Genomic DNA, 27,675 nt, shown 5'->3' with positions numbered 1-27,675 from the left:
GGTTAGGGAAACAGAGCATATGAAAGATTTATTGAACAACTGATATTTTTGTTGAGGAGTTTTAGAACCGATGATTTATTGCACTATGTATTAATAGTGGTCTTAGAAGGGCGATTTAAAGTAATTGAGGTCTTTTTTTTCTCCTCAGTATATATAAATCTTGCTTAAGATGTTTGTAGTACTATGCAGGATCTCACAAAATATGGCACACTCTGGTTGCAGGCAAAAGTTAAAGCACTTTATGTACACATTATGTATACAAGAGAAATAATCAGCCCTGTTTCCTCATAGGTTTGGTACTTCTAATAAAGTCTCTTCAAGCACAGTCCCATACAGCCAGTCCTTCACATGGCTACACACTTCATTATGCAGTAACTTCTCTTGCTTAATTACAGTTCCAACAGCCGAGGGATAATTGGTCTTCCTTCATAGTCTTCAGTTACTTCTCACACAATCCCTGAAATCACTGGTATCCCTGGAGGGTTCTTACAACACAGGATGCAAGCATCTGAGCTAGGGCCACTCATTACATTACAAGAGTACTTATAGACAGCTAGATCGCCAATAATGATTCAAAGTGGAAATACAAAAAAATAAACTGATTAAAAAAACCATGATGAAACTTACAAAGTAACAATCAAAATCTAATTGTATGGGGGAAAGTGATGTCACTCTCAGAAATGGCAGCTTAAGAATGCTGCTCTCCGTTCCACAAGAGCTAATCGCCAAAATATCACAGTCATCCTATCCTTAAAGACTCACCAGCGCGGCAGAGGATCCCTCGGGTTCTGCAGCTTTGAATTTGATTTCGTCCAAAGCTAAGAGTGTTGATTTCATCCACTTTTCATACTCTGCGGCAGTACAGTCCCCGCAGGAAGAAGCAGGCAAGATGGCGGAGGTGTGCCATGCGAACACTTGCGGCAGCGGCGACTGGGGGAGCTCCAACAGAGGCAAGGCCAACTTTGGAAGAGTTGGCTTCAGGGGGAAAGATCAAGAAATGGTTACTAGAGATTAAAGCCGATATTAAAGCAGTGCATGAAGATCTTGCGGCTCTGAGCTCTGACCTGCGGAGAGACATTGGTGTGCTAGGCAGGCAAATTGACGAGTCAGAGCACCTCTTGGAGGAGCATTCAGAGGCTCTTTTGGCTATAGATAAACGTAGAGATGACAACTACAAATATTGATTTGGCTTTGAAAATAGAAGACCTAGAAAATAGTAATAGTAATATCAGAATTAGAGGCCTTCCGGAGACCCCAGAGTATATGAACTGTGAGTTGGTAGTGCAACGTATAGTCAGTTCCTTGCTCTCTGAAGGTGGTGATATAATTCCAGAGGAGCATATTGAGATAGTGCGGGTACATCGGTCTCTGGGGAAAGCCAGAGATAATCAGGTGAGGGACTTTGTGGCGTGCTTCAAGTGAAGGAAGCCCAATCCAATCTAACACCTGAAAGAGGTATCCCCAATTCACATGGTCAAAGGCTTTCGCCGCATCCAAGCTCGCCAACATTGCATTTGACCATGTGGAATTGTCATTTATGCACGTGGCCTTAGATACTATAGGGTTTGGACCCCATTTTAAATCTTGGATAGCTGCACTGTATGCCGCACCCACAGCCAGAGTACAACTAAATGGTGGTTATTCTGAGGTATTCCCACTAGGGCGAGGGACACGACATGGTTGTCCTTTGTCCCCTCTTTTATTTGCCCTGACGGTAGAACCCTTAGCTGCCCGCATATGCCAAACTCCAGGTATTTATGGTATATGTGTAGGGGCAGATGAACATTAGATTTCCTTATTTGCTGATGATATTTTACTCTCTATCACAGAAACAGAAATGTCCTTACCTCTTACTATCCAGACTTTAACTGAATATGGTACTATGTCTAGTTTCAAGATGAATGCTACTAAATAGCAGATTCTGAATATCAACCTGGACCATGATAGGGTACACTCTTTGATGGCCTCCCTGCCGTTTGGGTGGGCCAAGCAATATATTTGTTACCTGGGAGTAAACATCTGCCCAGATTTTTCTAATCTTTATAAATATAATTATCAGGGGGTACTCCAAGACCTCTTTCTGGCCTTGCATCCCTGGCATGGTCTCACTCATACGTGGCTAGGATGCGTAGCTGTGTGTAAGATGATGTTGCTACCACCACAGTTTTTGTATCTGTGCCAGACTCTCCCTGTCCCTTTGTGAGTACTGTGGAATCTGCAATGCAAGCTGTTTCAATATATCTGGTTTGTCTCCAGAATACATTCTAAATATGATAGAACTATCCCCAAGAAATGTAAGCCCAGGAACCAGAAGCTATCTCCTTCTTCACCTACCCATCTGCAGAAACGTAACCTACAAATGGATCCACATGGCCAGATTTAACTACCTGGGTTCCAAATGATGGAACTCAATACCAAAGATCACAAGAAGCATAATGAACTATCTTCAATTTCGAAAAGAACTGAAAACCTACCTCTTTAAAAAAAATTTTTTACAATAAATACTCTAGCTACTGACGCCCATTCCGTTTACTGACTGTAATCCATAATTTTAAGTCCCAACCAAAAGGTAAACTGTAATTGTAAACCATCGCAATAAGTACAAACCAATCTGTAAAAATGAACCAATAATGTAACTGTCAACCTATAAATCAACTGTTAACCAGAATGTAATTTGTAACCCACTTTGAACCGAAACTTGTTTTTGGATAACAGTGGGATACAAGAATGCATAAATAATAAAATAAAATAAACAACACACACATCAGATATCATCCAGAGGTCATTCACTCCAAGACAGCACTAACATCAGGAAGTATTCATTTAAAGGCCGCCACTCACTTCTCCCATCATATTTGGGAAGAGAAAATGACAAGGACAAATCCAAATCAATATGCATATGCAGTATCCATCATACTTTATGCTGTAAGTTTATCTTGTTGGGCAGACTGGATGGTTGTCATCTACTATGTTACCTTCTGTAGGCAATCGGACTTCCTTCTGCTGTACAGCCACTTGTCTTACTGGTGGCTTCCTGCCCTTATCAAGGTACTTAATCTTCTGAATCCCTTGGAACATTCGCAGGTCGCTTAATTTGCTCCCTCTTGGAGACTCTTATGGCTGATTTCTCATGGTGCCTTCTTGGCTACCCCAGTAGGTTCTTTGTCAGTCACTCCTGTGACAGCCTTGCCTTTTTTTTTTTTCCCCTCAGCCGCATCCCACTCCCAGGGCCAGTAATTCTCTTTATTCACAGGGTGCTGTTGCAGGGCTATCCAGGCCTCCTCCATTCCCACTCATTGATTCCCATCCAGGAATCTCACTTCTTTAATCCTCAAGGCACACTCACTGGTCTCCCATAACTATATGCTGGAGCATTGGCTTGAAACAGCTACTCCACTCTAAGATCTCCAACTGCTCCAGTTCAACTTACAATGCAGTGGCTTCTATATGTAGCCCACAGCTTGGAGTCTTTCACTCTAGCCTGCTAGGCATTCAAGACCACAGCTTCAACTCTGGCTCCAGCTACAATCACTACTCTAGTTTGGGTTTCTCAACTGCTCCACCTTAATTTTCACACTGAGCACTACGTGCTCCAGATTCTGCTTCTCAGCTAATTGCACTGGCCTTTACACTCTGTGCACTCTGATTAAGGTTCACACTGAAGCCACAGCATATACACTCTGCACTTTTATGGCTACACACTTCAGTATAGACACAGAGAAACATAGAACGTGACAGCAGATAAGGGCCAAATGTACCATCCAGTCTGTTCATTCTCAGTAACTACTAACCCTTCCTTTCCTAAGGGATCCCACATACCTGTCTCACGCTTTCTTAAATTCTGACACAGTCCTTGTCTCCACAACCCCCATCAGGAGGCCATTCCATGCATCCACCACCCTTTCGGTGAAAGAGTATGTTCTTAGATTCCTCCTAAGTCTATTTTCTCTTAACGTCATCATATGCCCCCTCAGTCCAGAGTTTTCCTTCATTTGAAAAGGGCTCGCATCCTGTATATTGATGCCACTGAGGTATTAAACGTCTCTATCATATCCCTCTCTCTTGCCTTGCTTCCAGCGTATACATAGTGAGGTTCCTAAGTCTGTCCCTATATGTTTTATGACAGAGACCGCCTACTAATTTTGTAGCTGCCTTCTGGACCGACTCCATCCTGTCTATATTTTTCCGTAGGTGCGGTCTCCGGAATTGCACTCAGTACTCTAAATGGGTCTCACCAGAGACTTGTATAAGGGCACTATCACCTCTTTTTTTCCTGCTGGTCATCCCTCTCCTTATGCACCCAAGCATCTTTCTGGCATTGACAGTTGCCTTTTCTACCTGTTTGGCCACCTTAAGGCCATCAGACACAATCACCCCCCAAGTCCAGCTCTTCTTTCGTACACAGAAGCACTTCACCCCCTATACTTTACCATTCTCTTGGATTCTTGTACCCCAAGTGCATGACCCGCAATTTCTTAGCATTAAATCTTAGTTGCCAATTATCGAACCATTCTTCAAGCTTCGCTGGATCCATACCATTCACACCCTGCGGGGTGTCCACCCTATTACAGAGTTTGGTATCATCCGCAAAGAGACAAACCTTATCAGACACTCCTTCCGGAATATCGCTCAAGAAGATGTTAAATAGAGCTGGCCTGAGGATCGAACCCAGTGGTACACCACTGATAACAGCCCTTTCCTCAGAGCAAGCTCCATTTACCACTACTCTTTGTCACCTTCCATGTAACCACTTTTTAACCCAGTCAGTCACTTTAAGTCTTATACTGAGGGCACTCAATTTATTTATCAGTCGCCTGTGTGGGACCATGTCATAAGCTTTGCTAAAGTCTGAGTACACCATATCTAGCACCCCTCCCACGTCCAACTGTTTGGTCACCCAGTCAAAGAAATCAATCAGATTTGTCTGACACGACCTGCCTCGGGTCCTGCAGTTCATTTGATTTGAGTAACCACATGATCCTCCGCTTTAGAAACGTTTCCATTAGTTTACTCACCACCAAGGTCAGACTTACAGGTCTGTAATTCCCAACCTCCTCCTTGCTTCTGCTCTTGTGCAGAGGAGCCACATCCGCTCTTCTCCAGGACTCTGGGACCACTCCAGCCTCTAAGGAAGCATTGAAGAGGTTAGACAGTGGTTCCACCAGAACATCTCCGAGTTCCTTGAGTACCCTAAGATGTATCCCATCAAGCCCCATCGCTTTGTCTAGTTTTAGTTTAGCCAGTTTAGCAATAACTTCCTCTAGCATTATCACAGTTCCAGTAGCCAAGAAATAATTGGCCTACCTTGGCAGACTTCAACTACCTCTCACATAATCCCTGAAATCACTGGAATCCCTGGGGGCATAGACTTGAAGCTTCTTACAACACAGGGTGCAAGCATCTGAGCTAGGCCATTCATATTCCCTGGTACTGCAGTCGAGCCAGAGCACCCTACGAGGATCCTTGCTTGGGGCCTCCCTGATCTGTTCTGTTCTAGGACATTTAATCTCTTCCTTGCCTGAGCACCGCCCCTCTGACTCAGCAAGCAAACTCCACCTATCCTAAGGTGGCTCACTATTAGCACCAGTGAGGTACTTTTCCTAAAGAAACCTTCCTCTGTTGATGTGCTTCTTTCTGTTCAACAAGTTTCAGCAGTGCACTGGGGGACAGGAACTGAATTTAATCCAGATTGGCGTGGTGTAAACAGCATACTAAAGACAGTCCCTGAAGTGGAATCATCTATTTTGATAAGTATTAGGGTGTTATATTTTTGTCTTGAGCCACTTAAGATTTTGATGTTCAGATGCAGGCCTGTTGATTTTGGATATTTTTTTATTTATTATAGAATATGATTATGAGTTTTGTACAAGCATATTCGTTCATGGTTTCTGAGTTTTTGAAGACATAAGGGTGGATTTTTTGGAACCAATTGTTTTTCTCCAGTGTATGGAGTTTTTTTACATTCTTTCCCCCCCCCCCATTTATTATAGAAACCAATGATAGTACCTTTTCTCCATTTGCAGTTGAAGGAGTATCGCTTTGTGATGCATATATTTATGTTGTAATTCCTCACTGGGAAATTTTGAGGTTTCATTTGATAATTTTTGGAATTGTTCAGGAACCAGGAAGGATTGGTAGCTTGAGTACTCAAACTGATTTGTTCTTTAGCATTGACATTTTTTTTTCAGTTTGTTTCCTATATAATTATTTTGAAGTGTCCTTAAATCAGAAGCATCAGCTGGATCTTATAAGATCTGGTTGCTGTGCTACTTGAGGCAACTTATTTTCATGGATGAGTGTTATTTGATTCTTCGCTGGTTATGTCCCCCTTAGATTGTTCTAATTCCCTTTGATTAGGGCTTCTTTCTTCTTAAAGTTGATTGAGAATGTCCTCGTTTATCTATTTACTGAGTATAGGGGACACATTGCTTTTGTGCCTTTCATTGGCTTTCTATTGAATGGTGAGCATATTTAAGTTATTTCTGCTATTTAGGTCCCGCAGGCTTCATTGTAGTTTGCCTGCTTACTTTGGGGAGGGAAGAGGGCAAGGGAGTCATATTGGCAGTGGGGGGGGGGGGGGGCGGCAATTCAATATTATTTCTTCCTGAAACATTTTTTTTTGTGGGAGAGGCACAGCCCCCCCCCCCCCCCCCCAAGGCCCACTCTAGACAATTTCTGTGACTTTAGAGAAGCCATTTAGGTACTCACCAGGTCTGAGATTGACATTTATCAATTTAACCACACATTACATTTAACCAATCAGGAATATCTGTTGACACCTTCCTTTACATATATGCCTAAAGTGGAGGCATGTCATCATGGCATATATGTAACTAGGATAGCTGGACTGTATCTTGAGACCGATCCCATGAGATTTCAGAAACAAACTAAGGTTTTTCTTGTTTTGGCAGCCTTTAATGTTTGCTGGTCAATTTATCAAGCTTCAACAAAAAAAGGAGGTGAAAACCCTCACGATACCGTGAGATATGAAACAAAAAGTGTTTCATATCAATTTATCAAGCTTGCCACATCTTAACTTTCTTTTTTGGGTTTGTGCAATTTGTGTTAGTGGTTTTGTATATTATGTTTTATGATACGCCTGGAATACTGTGATTGGCAGAATATAAATTAGAGTGAATGAATAAATGAAGCAATAGAGCCAATAAATGATTTAGTGAACCATTTAAAGATTATAGCTTGTACTGCATGAGTGTAGGGGTGTCATGTTGCACCTAGTGTCATTCCTTCAAGTAAGCCCTGCTCACTTTTAGGTGACTAGTAAAGTTGGAAGTCTAAATTTAGGAACATAGAAGGGCTTAATGTGTACATTGTCAGATCTGGTTTCTAATTCTTAAAGTTAAGACATCTAGATCTTTTGCCTGTGACTTAAGCATTCCTTCCTAATTGTCGGTGTACTGTAGTAAAGTGTGTTTTTTTTCGATGACTTTAACAGCATTTGTCAACATTTTTAAATGCATTAATTTTGATTTAGGGATCTGGTTGTGTTGTAGGATTTTCCCAGATCTTCCTGCTGAAAAGCAGTAAAACAGCCCTTGAAAATTCTGCTGCATAGAATGTGATGGCAGATAAAGGTCATATGGCCCATCCAATCTGCTCATCCATGTCATCTGCTATCTCTTTTTTCCCCTTAGAAACCCCATATGCCTGTCCCCCGCTTTCTTAAATTCAGATACAGGCCTCGTCTCCACCACCTCCACTGGGAAGTTGTTCCACTCGTCCATCACCCTTTCTATGAAGAAGTATTACTTTTGATTGTATCCCCTTTCAACTTCATCTTATGCCCTCCTGTTCTAGAGCTTCCTTTCAGTTGAAAGAGAGTTGCCTCCTGTTCATTTATGCCACGGAGTTATTTAGATGTCTCTATATGCTTTATGATGAAGATCACTGACCTTTTTACTATGTGCCTTCTGGACCAATTCCATCCTGGTTACATCATTTTGAAGGTGCGGTCTCCAGAATTTCACATAGTACTCCAAATGGGGCCTTACCAGAGATGTATACAGAGGCACTATCACCTCCTTTTTCCTGCTGGCCATTCCTCTTCCTATGCACCCAGGCATCCTTCTGGCTTTGACGATCACCCCCAAGTCTTGCTCTTTTGAGCACAGAAGTACTTCTCCTAAGTGGTATTGCTCCCTTGGGTTTCTGTAGCCTAAGTGCATGACCCTGCATTTTTCTGGACCATTCTTGAAGCTTAGTAAGATCCCTCTTCATGCTATCCACACCATCAAGGGTGTCTACCCTATTACAGAGTTTTGTATCATCCGCAAAGTGGCAAATCTTACCCGACAATACTTCTGTAATATCACTTATAAAGATGTTAAAAAGAGCTGGGCTAAGTACCGATCTCTGCAGTACACCACTGGTAGCATCCTTTTTCTCGGAGTGAACTCCATTTACCACCACTCTGTCTTCTTCCACTTGACCAGTTTCCAACCCAGTTACTGACTTTTCAGTCCAGACCAAGTTTATATATCAGTCACCTGTGAGAAACCGTGTCAGAGTCTTTACTGAAATCTAGCGCTTCCCCTAAATCCAACTGTTTGGTCACCCAGTCAAAGAAGTTAGTCAGATTTGTCTGACAAAACCTTCCTCTAGTAAAACCATGCTGCCTCAGGTGCTGCAATCCATTTGATTCCAGAAACCTCTCTATCCTCTGTTTCAGAAGCGTTTCCATTAATTTAGTCACAGCTGAGGTAAGATTAACCAGCCTGTGGTTCCCGACCTCCTCCCCTCCTTACTTCTGCTTTTGTGGAGAGGGATCACATCCGCCGTTATCCAGTCCTGCATTGAAAAGGTCAGCCAGCAGAGCTGCTAGAACTTCCTAAGTTCCTTCAGTAACCTGGGATGTATCCCATCCAACTCCATCGCTTTGTCTACTTTTATTTTAGCAAGCTCCTCACGAACAAAGTCTTCTGAAATTTGGGAGACGTCTACCACACATTCTGTCTTATTAGCATTTGTCTTCTGCGGTCCTACTCCTGGCCATTCATCTGTAAACCCAGAACAGAAATATTTGTTGAGCAATTCTGCTTTATCCTTATCAGCTTATATGTATAGTTCCCCTTTACCTTTGAGCCTCACAATGCCTCTTTTGCACTTTCTCCTATCACTTATATATCTAAAGAATGTCTTGTCTCTGAATACCTTATTGGCTATTTGTTCTTCCATTTGCATCTTTGCTTGCCTGACTACTTCCAGCTTTCTATGGTGCCTTGAATTTATGAAGGCTAACCTCTTTTCACTTACCTTTTCCACTGCTATTGTTGAGAAATAAAGTGACCTTCTTTTCCTCTTGGTGGTGTTTATTTTCGTAACAAAATGGTTTGTTGCTCCTAAAATACTCATTTCAGATTTGTCTGCTACTATTCTGTTTCCCCAAGCTTTTCCCGTTCAGCTAGCAGCTCCTTTAGGTATTCCCCCATCTTGACAAAATTAGCATGTATGCTGAAATTTTTAGTAAACTATGGTGATGTTTTTTACATCAAAAATGGAAGTTGGGTCCAATGTGCTTTCCAGATACCTAGTACTTTCTCTGGTGCTGTACAACCTTTAGCAAGAAGGTACTGCTTTCAGGGCTTCCCATTTCCTATGTCAAGCGGCCACACAACCCTATGTCCCTAAGCGGCAGATCAGTTATTGTTAACACTGCAATAAATTTTTCACAGTCTGAGAAATGCACTTTAAGAAACCTCAATGGTGTTTTCATGATGGAAACTAAAATCCATGCCTGTTCTGGGAGCTGTGGAAGGTTACTAGTACAAGGCTTATCTCTAGCTGTAACTGTGTGATGCTGAAGCCAGTTTAGAATGAATATACAAGTATTTACACACCTTTACAGCATGATTTGGGCATAAAAATCTGCAGATAAGTTTTATCGCTGTGGTCCTGGCAAGGACTGTCAAAACTATAACGTGTAACTTCTGAAGCAGTTGAAATTAATTATGTAGAACAGTGTGCTCTAAAGAAGCATTTGAGCACTGTATAGAGTTGCTGTATTTTAGTGTTGTACATTGAGAGCATTTGAATTGAAAGGTTTTCTCTGTGACTACGGTTGTATTTATTCCTTTTGTAGAAGCAAGATGGGAGTCTTGCACTTTTGCCAGAGATTTGGGAGAGGATAGACTGCAACCCAGTAATTTAGCATCCAGAGACAAGCCCTGAATATTTTTTAATTTTATTTTAGAAGGATATAGCATTGAAGGTGTATAGCACTTGAAGCTGCATACTCTCCAGAATTATTTCAACCTAGCCAGCTCTTTGAATTTGATAGGTTGGCATACCTGTTTTAAATGAACTGTCAGCTACACAGATCTTTCAGTTCAGTCCATTTGTTACTGAACCTGTAGCTAACCCAAATCTTCATTACTTTTTTTTTTATTAATCTTTTATTGATTGTCACATAATTACATAAAGATGATATTAGATCAAAATGATTTGGAAATTCACAATATTCTATATAATACAGTAAATCTAATAATAGGAAAAGAAAAATAAAATCTTCATTACTTTTTAACAGGGCCCAGAGCTGCTTAGTAAATATATTGGAGCTAGTGAACAAGCTGTGCGAGATGTCTTTAACAGGTGAGTATTGATCTGCCAACTGTATATATCAGACGTCATGCTGATTTCTGGTATTAAGAAATGAATATTAATGTATATGTAATGTATGATTTAAAAATTAACATACAGTAGAGTCTTGCTGATTTGCTTATCCAACCTTCTGGATTATCCGACGGACCTAGGTGACGTAACGGCGTTGTTTATGGGATGCATGTGGGTTTCTGTGGGTTTCTTTACATCGCGTTTAGTTAAAAGGCAGCAGTCCTAGGCAAGATGTTTGGGGCACATTAAACTTGTAAACACTTGTTACTGCATCCTCTTTTGAAATATGCATTCACTATGCCTCTTTTAGCCCTCATCCACTTTTTTCTGTATTACCTGACTTTTTGATTATCCAGCCACCTATCGGTCTCGTTTGTCGGATAATCAAGACTCTGCTGTACTAAGCAGATGATTCCAAATAATCTTTCTGTGAAACTTTTCTGAGCTTTTAGTCTATGTACTTTGGGCAAGTACTATTTGTTGTTGCATTTGGCAGTGTGGTACTTAAAACACAGAGGCAAATGCGTTGTTGGGCTGTTACTGAATGACCTTAAACAAGTCACTTAATCTTTGGGCTTAGATTATAGTCACTGTGATGGGCAGGCCTGGGCGAGCAGTGGTTATCAGTGATTTCTACACTGAAATACTGTGGTTTAAATGTCAGCTAGTAAACATTTTACTAAGGAGAAAAATAGAGATGTTTGGTTCAGGGCCAACTTGACTCAGCAGGAATAGGGAAAGTAGGGAAGGGACTTTTAGATGCCACCATTTTGGGTGCCTAAAAATCTGGTGCCAGTGTGCATAGCCACCCAAATGACTGGGCCCAGACAGCGGTGCCCAAATGGCAAAATCTGGTGCCAGTGTGCATAGTCACCCAAATGACTGGGCCCAGACAGCGGTGCCCAAATGGCAGCACCCAAAAGTCCTGCTTCTCATGAGAGGACTGTCTGCTTCTTAGGCAGTACATTCTTTGGTTCCATCACATGAAATAAGCAGGGCAGTGATCTGAACCCTCATGCACTTCTTTGTCTTCCACTGCAGGCTAGATCTGTAGGCACAAAATGATGCAGTTGTTGGGGCCAAAGTGATAAAAATGGGAATTGCGAGGTCCTACCCAATGTAATTATTGCTTTGGTACATCCTGAGCATTTGGACTGATTTTGTGGGACGGTAAGGAAACTTACATTAGTTCTTACCTGCTAATTTTCTTTCCTTGAGTCCCTCCAGACCTGTCCAGATGCCACCCTGTGATAATTTTCAGCTATGTATTTGTTCTTTTAGATGTAATAAGAATTTGTTTTCAACTCTCTCTGTGACTGTATTGGTCGATTTCCTATAAGTTCAGGGCCCAATATTCAGCCGACGGTGAGCAGAGCTTTTCTTGTTCACCACCAGCGTTAAGCCCAGGTATTCAATACCGGGCCATTTCCGGAGAGCGACATTGAATATGGAGGGTTTTTTTTAAACCCACTTAAAAATTCATTGACACTGTCGATATTCAGGACTAACCAGTTTTTAGCAGTTAAAGATAGGACAGCTATTTATGCAGTCCTTATTGATCGCTAATCTTACCTAGTTAGGCATTGAATATTATCGCTTAACCGGATAAGTCATGCAGTATAGCCAGTTATCTGCTAGGCGCTAACTGGCAATATTCAGCGGTTAGGCACCGATGTACTATTTAACAGGTCAGTGGCTGTATGTGACTGGTAAAAAGATTTGAATATCAGGGAGTAAGATTTTAATGGATGTCTTTTGAACGGTTCTTAGTTCTTGGGGAATGTTGTTTTAAGTCCTGGGCTACTGCTTTGTTGTTCGAATACTGGCTTACTACCAAGCTGCTGCACAGGATTATTAAGGTATGACATCGCAGTTCAGTGTTTTCTCAGTCTCCACCTGCTGGTAGATTGGCATAAACCCCAGGTGTCTGGACTTGTCTGAAGGGACTCAAGGAAAGAAAATTTGCAGGTAGGAACTAATTTAACCTTTCTGCCTGAAGGGATTATGAAAAATCGTAGTTGTAGTTAACGATCAGTTATTTTTGTGTTGATTTTAATAGTAACAGATAATGAATGAAGTTTGCAGACCACTGAGATTGCGCCTAAAAAACAGAGTTGCAGGAATATAAACCAATAGTTGACCAATTTGATATGTATTTATTGCTATTTATTTTATATATCGTTCAGTCAGTCATAATGAATAACACACCGACCACAACAATTGTATGGCAGTGGGGTTCAGTATTGTCCTGAGCAACTGATCCATTGACATACTTAATTTGTGTTTAAACAGGTTATTTAGATAGTCTTTAACTTATGGCCTTTAACTTGTTGAATATTGTTTGACTTTTGTATAACCTAGTAGCAACTAAGAAGTTTTAGCTACAATAGTATGAACCCAAAGACAAGAATATGGTAGCTATTATGCGTAGAGTTCTTTCTCCGAGGACAAGCAGGCTGCTTGTTCTCACTGATGGGTGACGTCCACGGCAGCCCCTCCAATCGGAAACTTCTCTAGCAAAGTCCTTTGCTAGTCCTCGCGCGCCCGCGCGACCATCTTCCCGCCCGAAACCGGCTCGAGCCGGCCAGTCTTCTTTTGTCCGCACTCGGTACGGTCGTGTTTTCGCCGTGTCGAGCCCCGGAAAGTTGACCTCGCGCGTCCAAATTTATTTTGACGTGTTTTTTCTTCGGAAAAGTCTTTCAAGTGTCGGGAAGTGCTCCGGAACCCCCCCCCCCCCCCCCCCCCCCGGGGTTTCGTGTTAATCCTCCCCGTACTTCCAGCTTTTTGCCCCGATAAGTTTTCTTTCGTCGTCGGGGTAGGCCTCTTTTCGGCCTCGGTCGAGATTTTCTCCCTTACAAATTTTTTGGTGCTCTTTTTCCGTCATTTCGGACTTTGATTTCGCCGGCGCGATTTTTCCGCCCATGACATCGAAGCCTTCCAGCGGCTTCAAGAAGTGCACCCAGTGCGCCCGGGTTATCTCGCTCACTGATCGACACTCGTCGTGTCTTCAGTGTCTGGGGGCCGAGCACCGCCCTCAGAACTGCAGTCTGTGTTCCCTGCTTCAAAAGCGGACTCAGGTAGCGAGACTAGCCCAGTGGAACGTGTTGTTCTCGGGCTCTTCGTCGGCATCGGCACCGGGATCTTCGAGTGCATCGACGTCGTCAGCGTCCAGACCATCTTCCTCGGCCGCCCCTGCATCGAGTGCATCGAGGCATCGGGCCTCTGCATCGGCGCCGAGACATCGGATAGCTGCATCGACGTCGGTGGTACCGGGACCTCGTCTGCTGATGTCGTCGGACGGTGGTGCATCGTCAGGAGTGCAGGTGAGGGCTGTCCATTCCCCTGCTGGTGGCGGTGAGCCTTCGGGTGGGTCTCCTCCTACCCTGAGGGCTCCTGCGGTACAGCCCCCCCCGAGACCGACCTCCTTCGGCCTCGGCCCCGAGGAAGCGACGGCTGGATTCTACGTCCTCCTCGTCGGTGCCGGGGAGCTCCGGTGACATGCTTCGGAAGAAATCGAAGAAGCATCGACACCGGTCGCCTCCCCGCGTCGGCACCGAGAGCTCTGGGTCGCCGAGGGAGTCGGCACCCAGCAGGCATCGGCACCGAGAGGACCGCTCACCCTCTGTTCAGGAGGTGTCGATGCGCTCCACTCTGGACAGCCCGGAACAGCCTCCTCGCCCGGAACAGGTTCTGACGTCGACGCCTGCATCGACCTCTTTGCCTTTCTCTGCAGCCGCTCTGAACGAGAGCCTCCGGGCCGTTCTCCCAGAGATTCTGGGAGAGCTGTTGCGCCCTACCCCTCCGGTACCGGCGGTGCTTGCGCCTCCGGTACCGTCGAGCGTGGCGCCGGCTGGCCCATCGCCCGGAGTGAGGTAGTACCGACTGCGGCCACCTCCCAGGAGGGCTCCCCGACTACGTCGGCGGAGGGAGCTTCGCCGATGCGGGCCAGGGAGTCTACCTCTCGACGCCCCCATCGTGGACGTGGCTCCACTGAGTCGAGCCGGGCGAGGTTGCAGACACAGGTTCGTGAACTTGTGTCTGACACCGAGGGTGAGGCCTCGTGGGAGGAAGAAGAAGACCCCAGATATTTCTCTGACGAGGAGTCTGAGGGTCTTCCTTCTGATCCCACTCCCTCTCCTGAAAGACAGCTTTCTCCTCCTGAGAGTCTGTCTTTCGCTTCCTTTGTCCGGGAGATGTCTACGGCCATCCCCTTCCCGGTGGTTGTGGAGGACGAGCCCAGGGCTGAAATGTTTGAGCTCCTGGACTATCCTTCTCCACCTAAGGAAGCGTCCACTGTTCCCTTGCACCATGTCCTAAAAAAGACATTGCTTGCGAACTGGACAAAACCTCTAACTAATCCCCACATCCCCAAGAAGATCGAGTCCCAGTACCGGATCCATGGGGACCCAGATCTGATGCGCACCCAGTTGCCTCATGATTCTGGAGTTGTGGATCTGGCCCTAAAGAAGGCTAAGAGTTCTAGGGAGCATGCTTCGGCGCCCCCGGGCAAGGACTCTAGAACCTTAGACTCCTTTGGGAGGAAGGCCTACCATTCCTCTATGCTCGTGGCCAAAATCCAGTCTTACCAGCTCTACACGAGCATACACATGCGGAACAATGTGCGGCAGTTGGCGGGCTTGGTTGATGCTCTTCCCCCTGAGCAAGCCAAGCCTTTTCAGGAGGTGGTCAGGCAGCTGAAGGCGTGCAGAAAATTCCTGGCCAGAGGGGTGTATGACACCTTTGATGTTGCGTCCAGGGCCGCTGCTCAAGGTGTGGTGATGCGCAGGCTCTCATGGCTGCGTGCCGCCGACCTGGAGAATAGACTCCAGCAGCGGATTGCGGACTCGCCTTGCCGTGCGGACAACATTTTTGGAGAGAAAGTCGAGCAGGTGGTAGAGTCTCTCCACCAGCGGGACACCGCATTCGACAAGTTCTCCCGCCGGCAGCCTTCAGCATCTACCTCTACAGGTAGAAGATTTTTGGGGGGAAGGAAGACTGTTCCCTATGCTTCTGGTAAGCGTAGGTACAATCCTCCTTCTCGACAGCCTGCGGCCCAGGCTAAGCCCCAGCGCGCTCGCTCTCGTCAGCAGCGTGCGCCTCAGCAGGGCCCCGCGGCTCCCCAGCAAAAGCAAGGGGCGAGCTTTTGACTGGCTCCAGCAGAGCATAGCCGACATCCAAGTGTCAGTGCCGGGCGACCTGCCGGTCGGGGGGAGGTTGAAAGCTTTTCACCAAAGGTGGCCTCTCATAACCTCCGATCAGTGGGTTCTGCAAATAGTCCGGCAAGGATACACCCTCAATTTGGCCTCAAAACCTCCAAATTGTCCACCGGGAGCTCAATCCTACAGCTTCCAGCACAAGCAGGTACTTGCAGAGGAACTCTCCGCCCTTCTCAGCGCCAATGCGGTCGAGCCCGTGCCATCCGGGCAAGAAGGGCTGGGATTCTATTCCAGGTACTTCCTTGTGGAAAAGAAAACAGGGGGGATGCGTCCCATCCTAGACCTAAGGGCCCTGAACAAATATCTCGTAAAAGAAAAGTTCAGGATGCTTTCACTGGGCACCCTTCTCCCCATGATTCAGCAAAACGATTGGCTATGCTCTCTGGACTTGAAGGATGCCTACACACACATCCCGATACTGCCAGCTCACAGACAGTATCTGCGATTTCAGTTGGGCACACGCCACTTCCAGTACTGTGTGCTACCCTTTGGGCTCGCCTCTGCGCCCAGGGTGTTCACAAAGTGCCTAGCTGTGGTAGCAGCGGCACTTCGCAGGCTGGGGGTGCACGTGTTCCCATATCTCAACGATTGGCTGGTGAAGAACACATCCGAGGCAGGAGCCCTGCAGTCCATGCAGATGACTATTCGCCTCCTGGAGCTACTGGGGTTTGTGATAAATTATCCAAAGTCCCATCTTCTCCCAGTGCAGAAACTCGAATTCATAGGAGCTCTGCTGGATTCTCGGACGGCTCGCGCCTATCTCCCAGAGACGAGGGCCAACAACTTGTTGTCCCTCGTCTCGCGGGTGCGAGCGTCCCAGCAGATCACAGCTCGGCAGATGTTGAGATTGCTCGGCCACATGGCCTCCACAGTTCATGTGACTCCCATGGCCCGTCTTCACATGAGATCTGCTCAATGGACCCTAGCCTCCCAGTGGTATCAGGCTGCTGGGGGTCTAGAAGACGTGATCCACCTGTCCACGAGTTTTCTCGAATCCCTGTATTGGTGGACAATCTGGTCCAATTTGACTCTGGGACGTCCTTTCCAAATTCCTCAGCCACAAAAAGTGCTGACAACGGATGCGTCTCTCCTGGGATGGGGAGCTCATGTCGATGGGCTTCACACCCAAGGAAGCTGGTCCCTCCAGGAACGCGGTCTACAGATCAATCTCCTGGAGTTGCGAGCGATCTGGAACGCTCTGAAGGCTTTCAGAGATCGGCTGTCCCATCAAATTATCCAAATTCAGACAGACAACCAGGTTGCCATGTACTATGTCAACAAGCAGGGGGGCACCGGATCTCGCCCCCTGTGTCAGGAAGCCGTCAGCATGTGGCTCTGGGCTCGCCGTCTCGGCATGGTGCTCCAAGCCACATATCTGGCAGGCGTAAACAACAGTCTGGCCGACAGACTGAGCCGGATTATGCAACCTCACGAGTGGTCGCTCAACTCCAGAGTGGTGCGCCAGATCTTCCAAGCGTGGGGCACCCCGTTGGTGGATCTCTTCGCATCTCGAGTGAACCACAAAGTCCCTCAGTTCTGTTCCAGGCTTCAGGCCCCCGGCAGACTGGCATCGGATGCCTTCCTCCTGGATTGGGGGGAGGGCCTGCTGTATGCTTATCCTCCCATTCCTCTGGTGGGGAAGACTTTGTTGAAACTCAAACAAGACCGAGGCACCATGATTCTGATTGCTCCTTTTTGGCCGCGTCAGATCTGGTTCCCTCTTCTTCTGGAGTTATCCTCCGAAGAACCGTGGAGATTGGAGTGTTTTCCGACCCTCATCACGCAGGACGAAGGGGCTCTTCTGCATCCCAGCCTCCGGTCCCTGGCTCTCACGGCCTGGATGTTGAGAGCGTAGACTTTGCCTCTTTGGGTCTGTCAGAGGGTGTCTCCCGCGTCTTGCTTGCTTCCAGGAAAGATTCCACTAAGAGGAGTTACTTCTTTCTGTGGAGGAGGTTTGCCGTCTGGTGTGACAGCAAGGCCCTAGCTCCTCGCTCTTGTCCTACACAGACCCTGCTTGAATACCTTCTGCACTTGTCTGAGTCTGGTCTTAAGACCAACTCTGTAAGAGTTCACCTTAGCGCAATCAGTGCATACCATTACCATGTGGAAGGTAAGCCGATCTCAGGACAGCCTTTAGTTGTTCGCTTCATGAGAGGTTTGCTTTTGTCAAAGCCCCCTGTCAAGCCTCCTACAGTGTCATGGGATCTCAATGTCGTTCTCACCCAGCTGATGAAACCTCCTTTTGAGCCACTGAATTCCTGCCATCTGAAGTACTTGACCTGGAAGGTCATTTTCTTGGTGGCAGTTACTTCAGCTCGTAGAGTCAGTGAGCTTCAGGCCCTGGTAGCCCAGGCCCCTTACACCAAATTTCATCATAACAGAGTAGTCCTCCGCACTCACCCTAAGTTCTTGCCAAAGGTCGTGTCGGAGTTCCATCTGAACCAGTCAATTGTCTTGCCAACATTCTTTCCCCATCCTCATTCCTGCCCTGCTGAACGTCAGCTGCACACATTGGACTGCAAGAGAGCATTGGCCTTCTACCTGGAGCGGACACAGCCCCACAGACAGTCCGCCCAATTGTTTGTTTCTTTTGATCCCAATAGGAGGGGAGTGGCTGTAGGGAAACGCACCATATCCAATTGGCTAGCAGATTGCATTTCCTTCACTTACGCCCAGGCGGGGCTGGCTCTTGAGGGTCATGTCACGGCTCATAATGTTAGAGCCATGGCTGCGTCGGTAGCCCACTTGAAGTCAGCCTCCATTGAAGAAATTTGCAAAGCTGCGACGTGGTCATCTGTCCACACGTTCACATCTCATTACTGCCTGCAGCAGGATACCCGACGCGACAGTCGGTTCGGGCAGTCAGTTCTTCAGAACCTGTTTGGGCTTTAGGATCCAACTCCACCCCCCGAGGGCCCTGTTTGTTCTGTTCCAGGCTGCACTCTCAGTTAGTTGGTAAATTTTTTAGGTCAATCTCAGTTATGTCCTCGCCGTTGCGAGGCCCAATTGACCATGGTTGTTGTTTTGAGTGAGCCTGGGGGCTAGGGATACCCCATCAGTGAGAACAAGCAGCCTGCTTGTCCTCGGAGAAAGCGAATGCTACATACCTGTAGAAGGTATTCTCCGAGGACAGCAGGCTGATTGTTCTCACAAACCCGCCCGCCTCCCCTTTGGAGTTGTGTCTTCCCTTGAAGTGTATTGTCTTGCTACATACTGGACTGGCCGGCTCGAGCCGGTTTCGGGCGGGAAGACGGCCGCGCATGCGCGGTGCGCGCGAGGACTAGCAAAGGACTTTGCTAGAGAAGTTTCCGATTGGAGGGGCTGCCGTGGACGTCACCCATCAGTGAGAACAATCAGCCTGCTGTCCTCGGAGAATACCTTCTACAGGTATGTAGCATTCGCTTTACATCATAAAAGTAATTTTTGAGAAAATTGTTTTAAAAATTATACTCAGTAACTGAACATAATGAATTATCAAAACAGTAAAGCATTGCATTTTACTAAGCAAATACATTAATGATTCTGAATTGATTTGATTTTACTTGAGAAAAAACGAGTAAGTAGATTTTCTGCCTTGCGCTGATTGGATTGTCTTCTATTCCAGAGCACAAGCAGCTAAACCCTGCATTCTTTTCTTTGATGAATTTGACTCAATTGCTCCTCGCAGAGGTCATGATAATACTGGTGTGACAGACAGGGTAGTTAATCAACTGCTGACTCAGCTGGATGGTGTAGAAGGCTTACAGGGTAATTTGCTTTAATGAATTTCATTATTGTATTACTACCAAGAACTCAGCAAGTACATATCATTTGTTCCTCGTTCTTTACAGGGGTTTATGTTCTAGCAGCTACCAGTCGCCCTGATTTGATTGACCCTGCTCTGTTGAGGCCTGGCAGATTGGATAAATGCCTATATTGCCCACCTCCAGATGAGGTAAATAAATACATTAGGAAAGAAACTGGTTAAAGTCACAGGTCAGACTTGGGCCTTTTTCACTAGTTTTTACTAATTTATAAAACATTAGAGCTAAAAGAGAACCAGTACTTGAATTTGGAAGTTAAAATTAACAGGATTTTTGAATGAGACTTTGAGATTAACCTCTCTGCTAAGGAAGGGAAAAGGGAATGGGACTTATATACTGCCTTTCTGTGGTTTTTCCGACCTCTAAATAAAATGCTCTGAAAGCCAACGAGCAGGCAGATCTGTTACAGGAGGTAAGAACACAATCACTGTAGTCTGAGCACCAGCATGTTTTGCTTGGGATACAAAGCTCTGTTCTGTTTTAACCCTTACGTACAGTAGATGGAGAAACTGCTTTTAGTATGCATGGCATGCTGTTTTCACCTTTAAGTGTAATGTGACTAATCCTATGTACTCGTATACCCAACACATATCCAGGAAACGACGACAATGACCTAAATTACATCTTCCACCAAATTTCCATTTGCTTATCCCGTGTCCCATCCCCCTCCCGCCTCCTCTACCCCTCCTCCAATGCTTACCTACCCTTGCTCATACCTCTCCTACTCCTTTCACCCCTGCCCATTTCTACCTATCTATCTTTTTTATTATTCTGCTATACTTACTTATATTTTCTCTATCAATACTTTGTAATCCCTATTTCTATGTAAGCCGCATTGAACCTGCTTTAAGTGGGAAAGCACGGGGTACAAATGTAATAATAAATAAATTATATACAGGTACTTATTTGTACCTGGGACAATGGAGGGTTAAGTTACTTGCCCAGAGTCACAAGGAACTGCAGTGGAAATCGAACCCAGTTCCCTAGGATCAGAGTCCGCTGCACTAACCACAAGGCATAGGATGCTATAAAGGCTGTGCATCACTGGCAGAAAGATGTTTAAGTAACAGAATCTGAACAGAAAAAATGTTCAGGATAAGCCTGAACAGGAACAGATGTCTGTTTTCTGTTAACTCGTGTAATTAAAGTACTTCACAGTAGAACTAAATATGAAATAGCTTGTTTGTACTCTTCCCTTGGTGCCATCAATTCCATTATTTTTAGACACTTAGGTTTACTTTAACCAAGCTGCAGTAAAAAGGGCCCTGTGGTAGTGGCAGGGGCCGTTTTTGCTGCTTGCTAGGGCCCATTTTACCGCAGTAGGTAAAAAAAAGGCAAAATATTGACGTGGCCAAGCAGTGGAAAATCCTTACCGCCACCCATTGAGATGGCGGTAAGGGCTTCCTTGTAACCCGACGGTAACCGGGCAACATGTAATAATTACGGAAACAATTTCTGTAACGCCGTAAATGGTGTGCACTCGAGGCAGAACTACCATTGGCAGCTGCGTTGGGCCAGTGGTAGCTCGGGGTTGCCACGCGGCAACCCTTTAGTAAAAGGGCCCCTTAGTGTAAGGAAAATGTATCGGCCTATCCCACTATATTTTCTCTATAATGAGGTAAAATTATTGGATTTATGAAAGTGTTCCCACATTCCACTGTGAATGGAGCATGTTATATCACCTGCTTTCTTTCTCCATTTCTTGCTGATACTCTTATTTGTTTATGTTTATTGTTAAGATTGTAAACTGCTTTGAAGTCTGCTTGTCAAAGGGCAGTATAGTAAATATCAGAATAAACTAAACTTTATATTGCAGTAATCTGCAGCAATAGTACCTTACTTGTGATTTACTGAGCTTGGGACAGTTACTTCTCACTTAGCTTACTGACTGATTTATAACCCTTCACATAATCTTTGTAAGATGAAGATGATCTGTAGATAAAAGGGGTAAATTCAAGATACAGTTCCAAAATTTAGGCACTTGGAACGATGTGTGCTAAGTGCAAATTCTGTAACGGCAGTTCCGCATGGAACCTGCTGTTATAGAATACTGGTTCCACATCTGTTCGCCTAACATTAGATGTGAGAGCGCCTATGCTAGCTCAAAGGCTGGTGTAAGTGGCACGCCAAGCTATAGGCAGTTAGGCGTGTAAATAATAGTATTCTGTAACCTGTGAGCCCAACTGCTTTACATGACCCATACTACCTATACCCCCCTCTAAGTTGCATGCTCTGGGAGTGACTAAGAGGTAGATGCACTAAACGTTTTTCATCGTTAAATGAGCCCTCAGGGAAGAATTTCCTATCCTTTCCATGCACTTAAGCCTATTTTCCGACGACAGTAGCAGCTAACGAAAACGGAATGGAGATGAGCAATTAGTGTGAAAACCCCATTGAAACGACATGCACTAACCTTTTCCGATTGCCTTTACGCAGGAAAAAGGCAGGAAAACTAACGAGAGGTCTGGACCTCTCGTTAGGACAGCTCTGTGCCAGGAAAAAGTGTTAAGTGAAAAAATAAACAAACTTTGAGCCAATCCCAGCGCATGAGCAGAGCTAAAAGCGCTGTGATTGGTCCAAAGGACCTCAGAAAACACATAAAAAAATAAAAATAAAAAAAGGATCGGGAGGGGGCAAGGGCGCTCATCAGGAGCGTCCTGTACCGACGGCCTTGCCCCCCCCCCCCCCCCCGCTGCTCCCCACTTTCCGCCACTCCCCCACCCCGAAAAAGCAAAATTCAAGCAGCCCCTGCCCCCCTCCCTTCCTCACTACTCTCACCTCAGCTCCGCCTCCCGACATCCTCCGTCCGTGCCCCGCCCCCTTTTGGGGTCGTCGCCGCCATTCCCCTCCTCCATCGGGCCCCCCTTCCTCTTACCGGGCCCGTGCAGCGCCTCTCTCCTCTGTCCGAAGGCGCTGCACGGGCAAGAAGAAAGCTGAATCAGCTGATGCCTGCCTTCGCGATGGCGCGTCTTTCTCCTGCTGCGCCCGCCCCTGTCTGACGTCAGTAACCTACGTAGGTTACCGACGTCAGAAAGGGGCGGGCCCAGCAGGAGAAAGACGCGCCATCGCGAAGGCAGGCATCAGCTGATTCAGCTTTCTTCTTGCCCGTGCAGCGCCTTCGGACAGAGGAGAGAGGCGCTGCACGGGCCCGGTAAGAGGGAGGGGGGCCCGATGGAGGAGGGGAATGGCGGCGACGACCCCAAAAGGGGGCGGGGCACAGGACGGAGGATGTCGGGAGGCGGAGCTGAGGTGACAGAGTAGTGAGGAAGGGAGGGGGACCGGGGCAGCTAGCATTTTGCTTTTTCGGGGTGGGGGGAGCGGCGGAAAGTGGCGAGCAGCGGGGGGGGGGGGCAAGGCCGTCCGTACAGGACGCTCCTGATGAGCGCCCTTGCCCCCTCCCGACCCTTTTTTTTTATTTTTGGTTTGATTTGGGAGCCATGTGCTTGTGATTTGACTGTGTTTTGACTGTTTGTGGCATGCGCAGAGCAGCTAACATAACGCTTGGCTGCTCTGCGCATGATTTGGGGGCCGATTAACGATGTGTATTGTGATTCTTTGGTACATTGTACGTTTCAATACCGATCTCAGCATGTGTGACTTTTTTTTTTGGTGCATTTTTCGTTATTTTAAAATCGTTAGGGACTTTAACGATTTAGATTTTTTTACGTTTGGTTGCTGCATCTGCCTCTAAGAGCAGTTATGTGTGTAACTGCTAACTGGTGACAACACTATAGCCATTAATTGGTAGTTAACACTAATTAACAGCCAGTTATTGAATTAAGTTCATACAACTGACCTTTTTCTATAAATTTTTTGCACTAAGCATATAAAACGGGGGGTGGGGTTATTCTTAGGCTGTTTGTTCTAAGCCATTTTTTTTTATATTCGGCAAGTATTTTGCAGTTGCAAAATATATAATTTTTGTTTGTATTTTCTGATAGTGTGTGACCTCAGACAGCCAATGGTGGTGGTATTGGTTCAGAATTTCTTGCATGGATTCAATGAAACACTGGCTAAAATTTGAGAGTAGATAATTTATACTGCAGCAAGGTCCTTTGCCTGTTACTGTTGCTGAGTTTGCCATGTCTATGGCTTTAACAGTAATGGAGAATAGTTGTTTAAAAAACAAAAAGCTTTTTGAGCTTTGAAGTTTCTTAGGTGTAAACTACTGTTTCCTTCCTTGTAGGCCTCTCGGCTTGAAATCCTAAAAGCTCTGAGCCGTTCTTTGCATCTGACACAGGATGTGGACCTTCAGTATTTGGCAGCAGTGACAGAACATTTCACAGGAGCTGATCTGAAAGCTTTGCTTTACAATTCCCAGTTAGAGGCAGTACATGCCAGCCTGCTATCAAGCTTACCACAAGTATGTTTTTACTCATTAAGTATGGTTGTATTTGTGTCAATAATAAAATAACAAAAAGTTTTGTGATTCCTCAGTTTTATACAGATTGCTTCCCTGACACAGTAGTTAATGCAGTGTTATGAGAAGATGATTCTATTCTAATCCTGGGCATGTGATCCTCTGGACTATTTGTGATGCAGTGGCGTACCAAGGGGTGGGGGCGGTCCATCCCGGGTGCACGCCGCTGGGGGGCTGCCGTGCGTCTGTCGGCAACACTCGTTCCCTGCTCCCTCTGCCCCGGAACGGGTTACTTCCTGTTCCGGGGCAGAGGGAGCAGGGAACAAGCGAAGCCGACAGGCGCACGGCACCCCCCAGCAGGTAAAGATGCACCCGCGGGGGGGGGAGGGAGAAGTGTTGTTTCGCCAGGGGGAGCTGTCCATTGTTTCGCCGCTGGGGGGGGGGGGGGGGTGCCGCGCGTCTTTCGGCAACGCTCATTCCCTGCTCCCTCTGCCCTGGAACAGGAAGTAACCCGTTCCGGGGCACAGGGAGCAGGAAACGAGCATTGCCGACAGACGCGCGGCACCCCCCCCCCCCCCAGCTGGTAAAGATGCACCCGGGGGGGGTGTCCGTCCTTTCGCCGGGGGGGGGGGGGGGCGCGTGCATCGGCGATCCGCTTCGGGTGTCAGCCACCTTAGGAACGCCACTGTTGTGATGAAAGCAGCACTTTACACATGTTAAGAAAATAGTACATAGTTGCTCCTTATTTTGTGTTTTTTAGCACTACAACCATGAGTGGAATATAAAAACAAATGACATGACAGAAAGTGTAATTATCTTTGAAAGACAGTATCTATTTACCATCTATGAGAGTAAGAATTAACAATGCTTCAGATAATGCACACAGACATAGTGACCTATAGTATAATTATGGTTTATTTTTTAATAGGTTTTGGGTAACATTTAAAAATAGGTTTTCACCGATTTGTTAGTATTTTGTTCTGCTTTGATTGTTTCCTAAATCATACTTAATTTTAACAGACCTTTCATTATCCACCAGGGTATTGTTAATTATTATCTCTGATCAGTGCTTTATATGTAGCATAAAAGAAGTACTCCGAGGCAGGAGTGGTGTAACCACTGAGGGAACTGCTTCACAGTAGCCATGCCCCCTGCAACCAGCCTCAGAGTCTATGAAAAAGCGATATTGCAAATACCTCAGCAGTCCCTAGAGCATGCTTCTTGCTAGGAAAAGAAAACAAGCTAGACTTCTGCAAATCCCCTACACAAAAATGGTATGCTCACAAAATAGCTCAGCTTGGTCACACATACAGAACATAGATAAAGCTTGACCAAATTAGAGAATAAATGTCCACATATTAGTAGTAGAAATAGAGATGTGCGGACTGAACTGGAAACACCAAGAAACTGGATGCTACCTGCACAACACAACTGGAGAAATAGAAACAGAAATAATTTCCTTCTGCAATATGCAAAATACAAAGATATCAGAGATACTTCATATTCAGATTTTAAATTCAGTGCAAATTTTACAGGAAGCCAATACAGTGATTTCAAAATTGGACTAATATGATCATAATGAGAGCCTCCTTTAATCACTCGGGCTATAGCGTTCTGAACTAGTAGCATCTTCAGCATGTTACCGGTAATCCTCATTAGCAAACTATTTCAGTAATCTAACAGTGGACAAACTACAGACTGAAAAATTTTATGAAACTTTTTGACAGAAACCTGTGATGTAATACAATTCTTAATTTCTAAAATACCTTTGCTGTTATGTTTCCAACCTGGTTTTTCATAGATAATGTAGAGTCAAATTTCAATTCTGATGAACAACAGGGATATTAGCAGAGTCAATGTTAAAAACCTTAGGACAATTTACCCCTTTTGTACCAGAGTGGAAAAGAATCTGCGTTTTTGAAATGTTCAGTTTCAAACGATTTCTCTACATCCATTGCAAAATTTTTGAAAGGTAAAATCTCAATTTAACAAAAGTATCTTCAAAAGAATTCTCAATAGGCAGTACAAACTGTATGTCATCAGCATACAACTTGTATTGCACCCCCAAACATCTCAACAATGTACATAAAAGGTAAAAGAAAAAGATTAAATAACACCGCTGAAAAACAGGAGCCTTGTGGAACACCTGTCAGACAGACCAGAGACTCCGATTTTTCTGTTCCTTCGAACACACAGAACTTCCTGGCTTTCAAAAAAGATTTAAACCAGCTTAATACAAAGCCGAATAATCCGATCAATTGTAATCGATTCAACAAAATAGAATGATCAATGGTATCAAAAGCTGCAGAAATATCCAGGGTAACTAAGAAAAACTTAGTACCCTTATCAAAACCTGTCCTGCACTGTCTAACAATGATATTAATAATGCTTAAGTATCATGGTCCTTTCGGAACTCAAATTGATATTGATGTAAAATTTCATGCTGCTGTAAAAATTCATCAAGTTGTTGAAACACAGCTTGTTGAAACACAGCACGTTCAATCAATTTTGCAAAGAAAAGTAATGAAGAAATTGGATGTTAATTGTCAGTTTGTGTCTGATTGAGTTTTCAATTTTTAAGCAAAAGCTTCACAGCTGCCAATTTCAAAACCAATGGCATAATGCCCTCCTGTAAAGATGCATTAACCATTTGAGTATACAAAGGTAAAAACGAGGCTTTTAATGTTTTCACATCAGAAGGATGAAGATAGTCTAATTTGCAACCAGAATTATTGACAGTCATCATTATTTTTTCTAATTGTGATTCTGATATTATAGCAAATTTAGACCACAGTTTATCATCACTTAAAGGATTATAGATTTCAACGGGAAGGAGATTGTTTCTAAAATAATTCCTTAGTATTGCATTTAGATTTGTGTACTGTTATATGTATATATGTGTGTGTACATACATAACTTCTTATATATGTTAGCCACATTGAACTGATATTACTTTTCAGCAAATGTGGGATATAAATACCAGTAGATAAATATATATATAGTTTAACCATTAACAGATTTTTTTTAATTGACATTTTTCTCTTTTGACCCAGGAGACAGGTTCTAGTTCTGACAGTGACATCAGTCTGTCTTCCATGATTTTCCTAAATCATAGTAGTGGATCTGATGATTCAACAGGGGATGCAGAAGAAAGTATAGAACCTTCTCTGTTATCCATGGAATCTTCGGAGCCAGTCCATGAAGATCCTCGCTCCAATATGTGGCGCCTTTACTTTGGAAGCTCTTATGAATCCGAACTAGGAAATGGAACACCGTCAGAACTGGTAACTTTTTATAAGTATTTGTTCAATAATTTTGTAAAACTTTGCCATCTCCCTCTCCCCCATGCTTCCTGATCATTATTTCCTCTAAGCTGCACAACAGCTTGACCACACACCTTTTCTTAAATTGCCTTGCAGCAAACTCAGAGAGTCCAACATCTGTCTTTCTTCCCCCTTGCGTCCAGCATCTCTCCCCTTTCTCCCACAGGTCCTGGCATCTGTTCCTCCCTCCTCCCCCCCCCCCCCCCCCTCTGTCTTTTAAACTTGCCTTTGTGGCCAGCAGCAGCATAAGAACATAAGAATAACCATACTGGATCATACTATGTTCATCTAGCCCAGTATCCTGCTTCCAACAGTGGCCCATCCAGGTCACAAGTACCTGGCAGAAA

At 45.1% G+C, this 27,675-nt stretch overlaps 1 protein-coding gene across 1 annotated transcript in view; it reads left to right on the top strand.

The window, feature by feature from the left end:
* Nucleotides 1–27,675, top strand: part of PEX1 (peroxisomal biogenesis factor 1) — a 165,896-nt gene that overhangs the window by 122,643 nt on the left and 15,578 nt on the right. The window contains 5 exon segments of the mRNA XM_030200341.1: nt 10,541–10,605; nt 19,447–19,589; nt 19,673–19,776; nt 23,832–24,008; nt 27,059–27,289. Of these exon segments, the coding sequence (XP_030056201.1) occupies nt 10,541–10,605; nt 19,447–19,589; nt 19,673–19,776; nt 23,832–24,008; nt 27,059–27,289 (720 nt within the window).

The sequence above is a fragment of the Microcaecilia unicolor genome, chromosome 1 (genome assembly GCF_901765095.1).
Source record: "Microcaecilia unicolor chromosome 1, aMicUni1.1, whole genome shotgun sequence".
Classification (NCBI taxonomy): domain Eukaryota; kingdom Metazoa; phylum Chordata; class Amphibia; order Gymnophiona; family Siphonopidae; genus Microcaecilia; species Microcaecilia unicolor.
The sequence above is the reverse complement of the archived record's forward strand: the minus strand, read 5'-3'. Positions and strand labels throughout refer to the sequence as shown.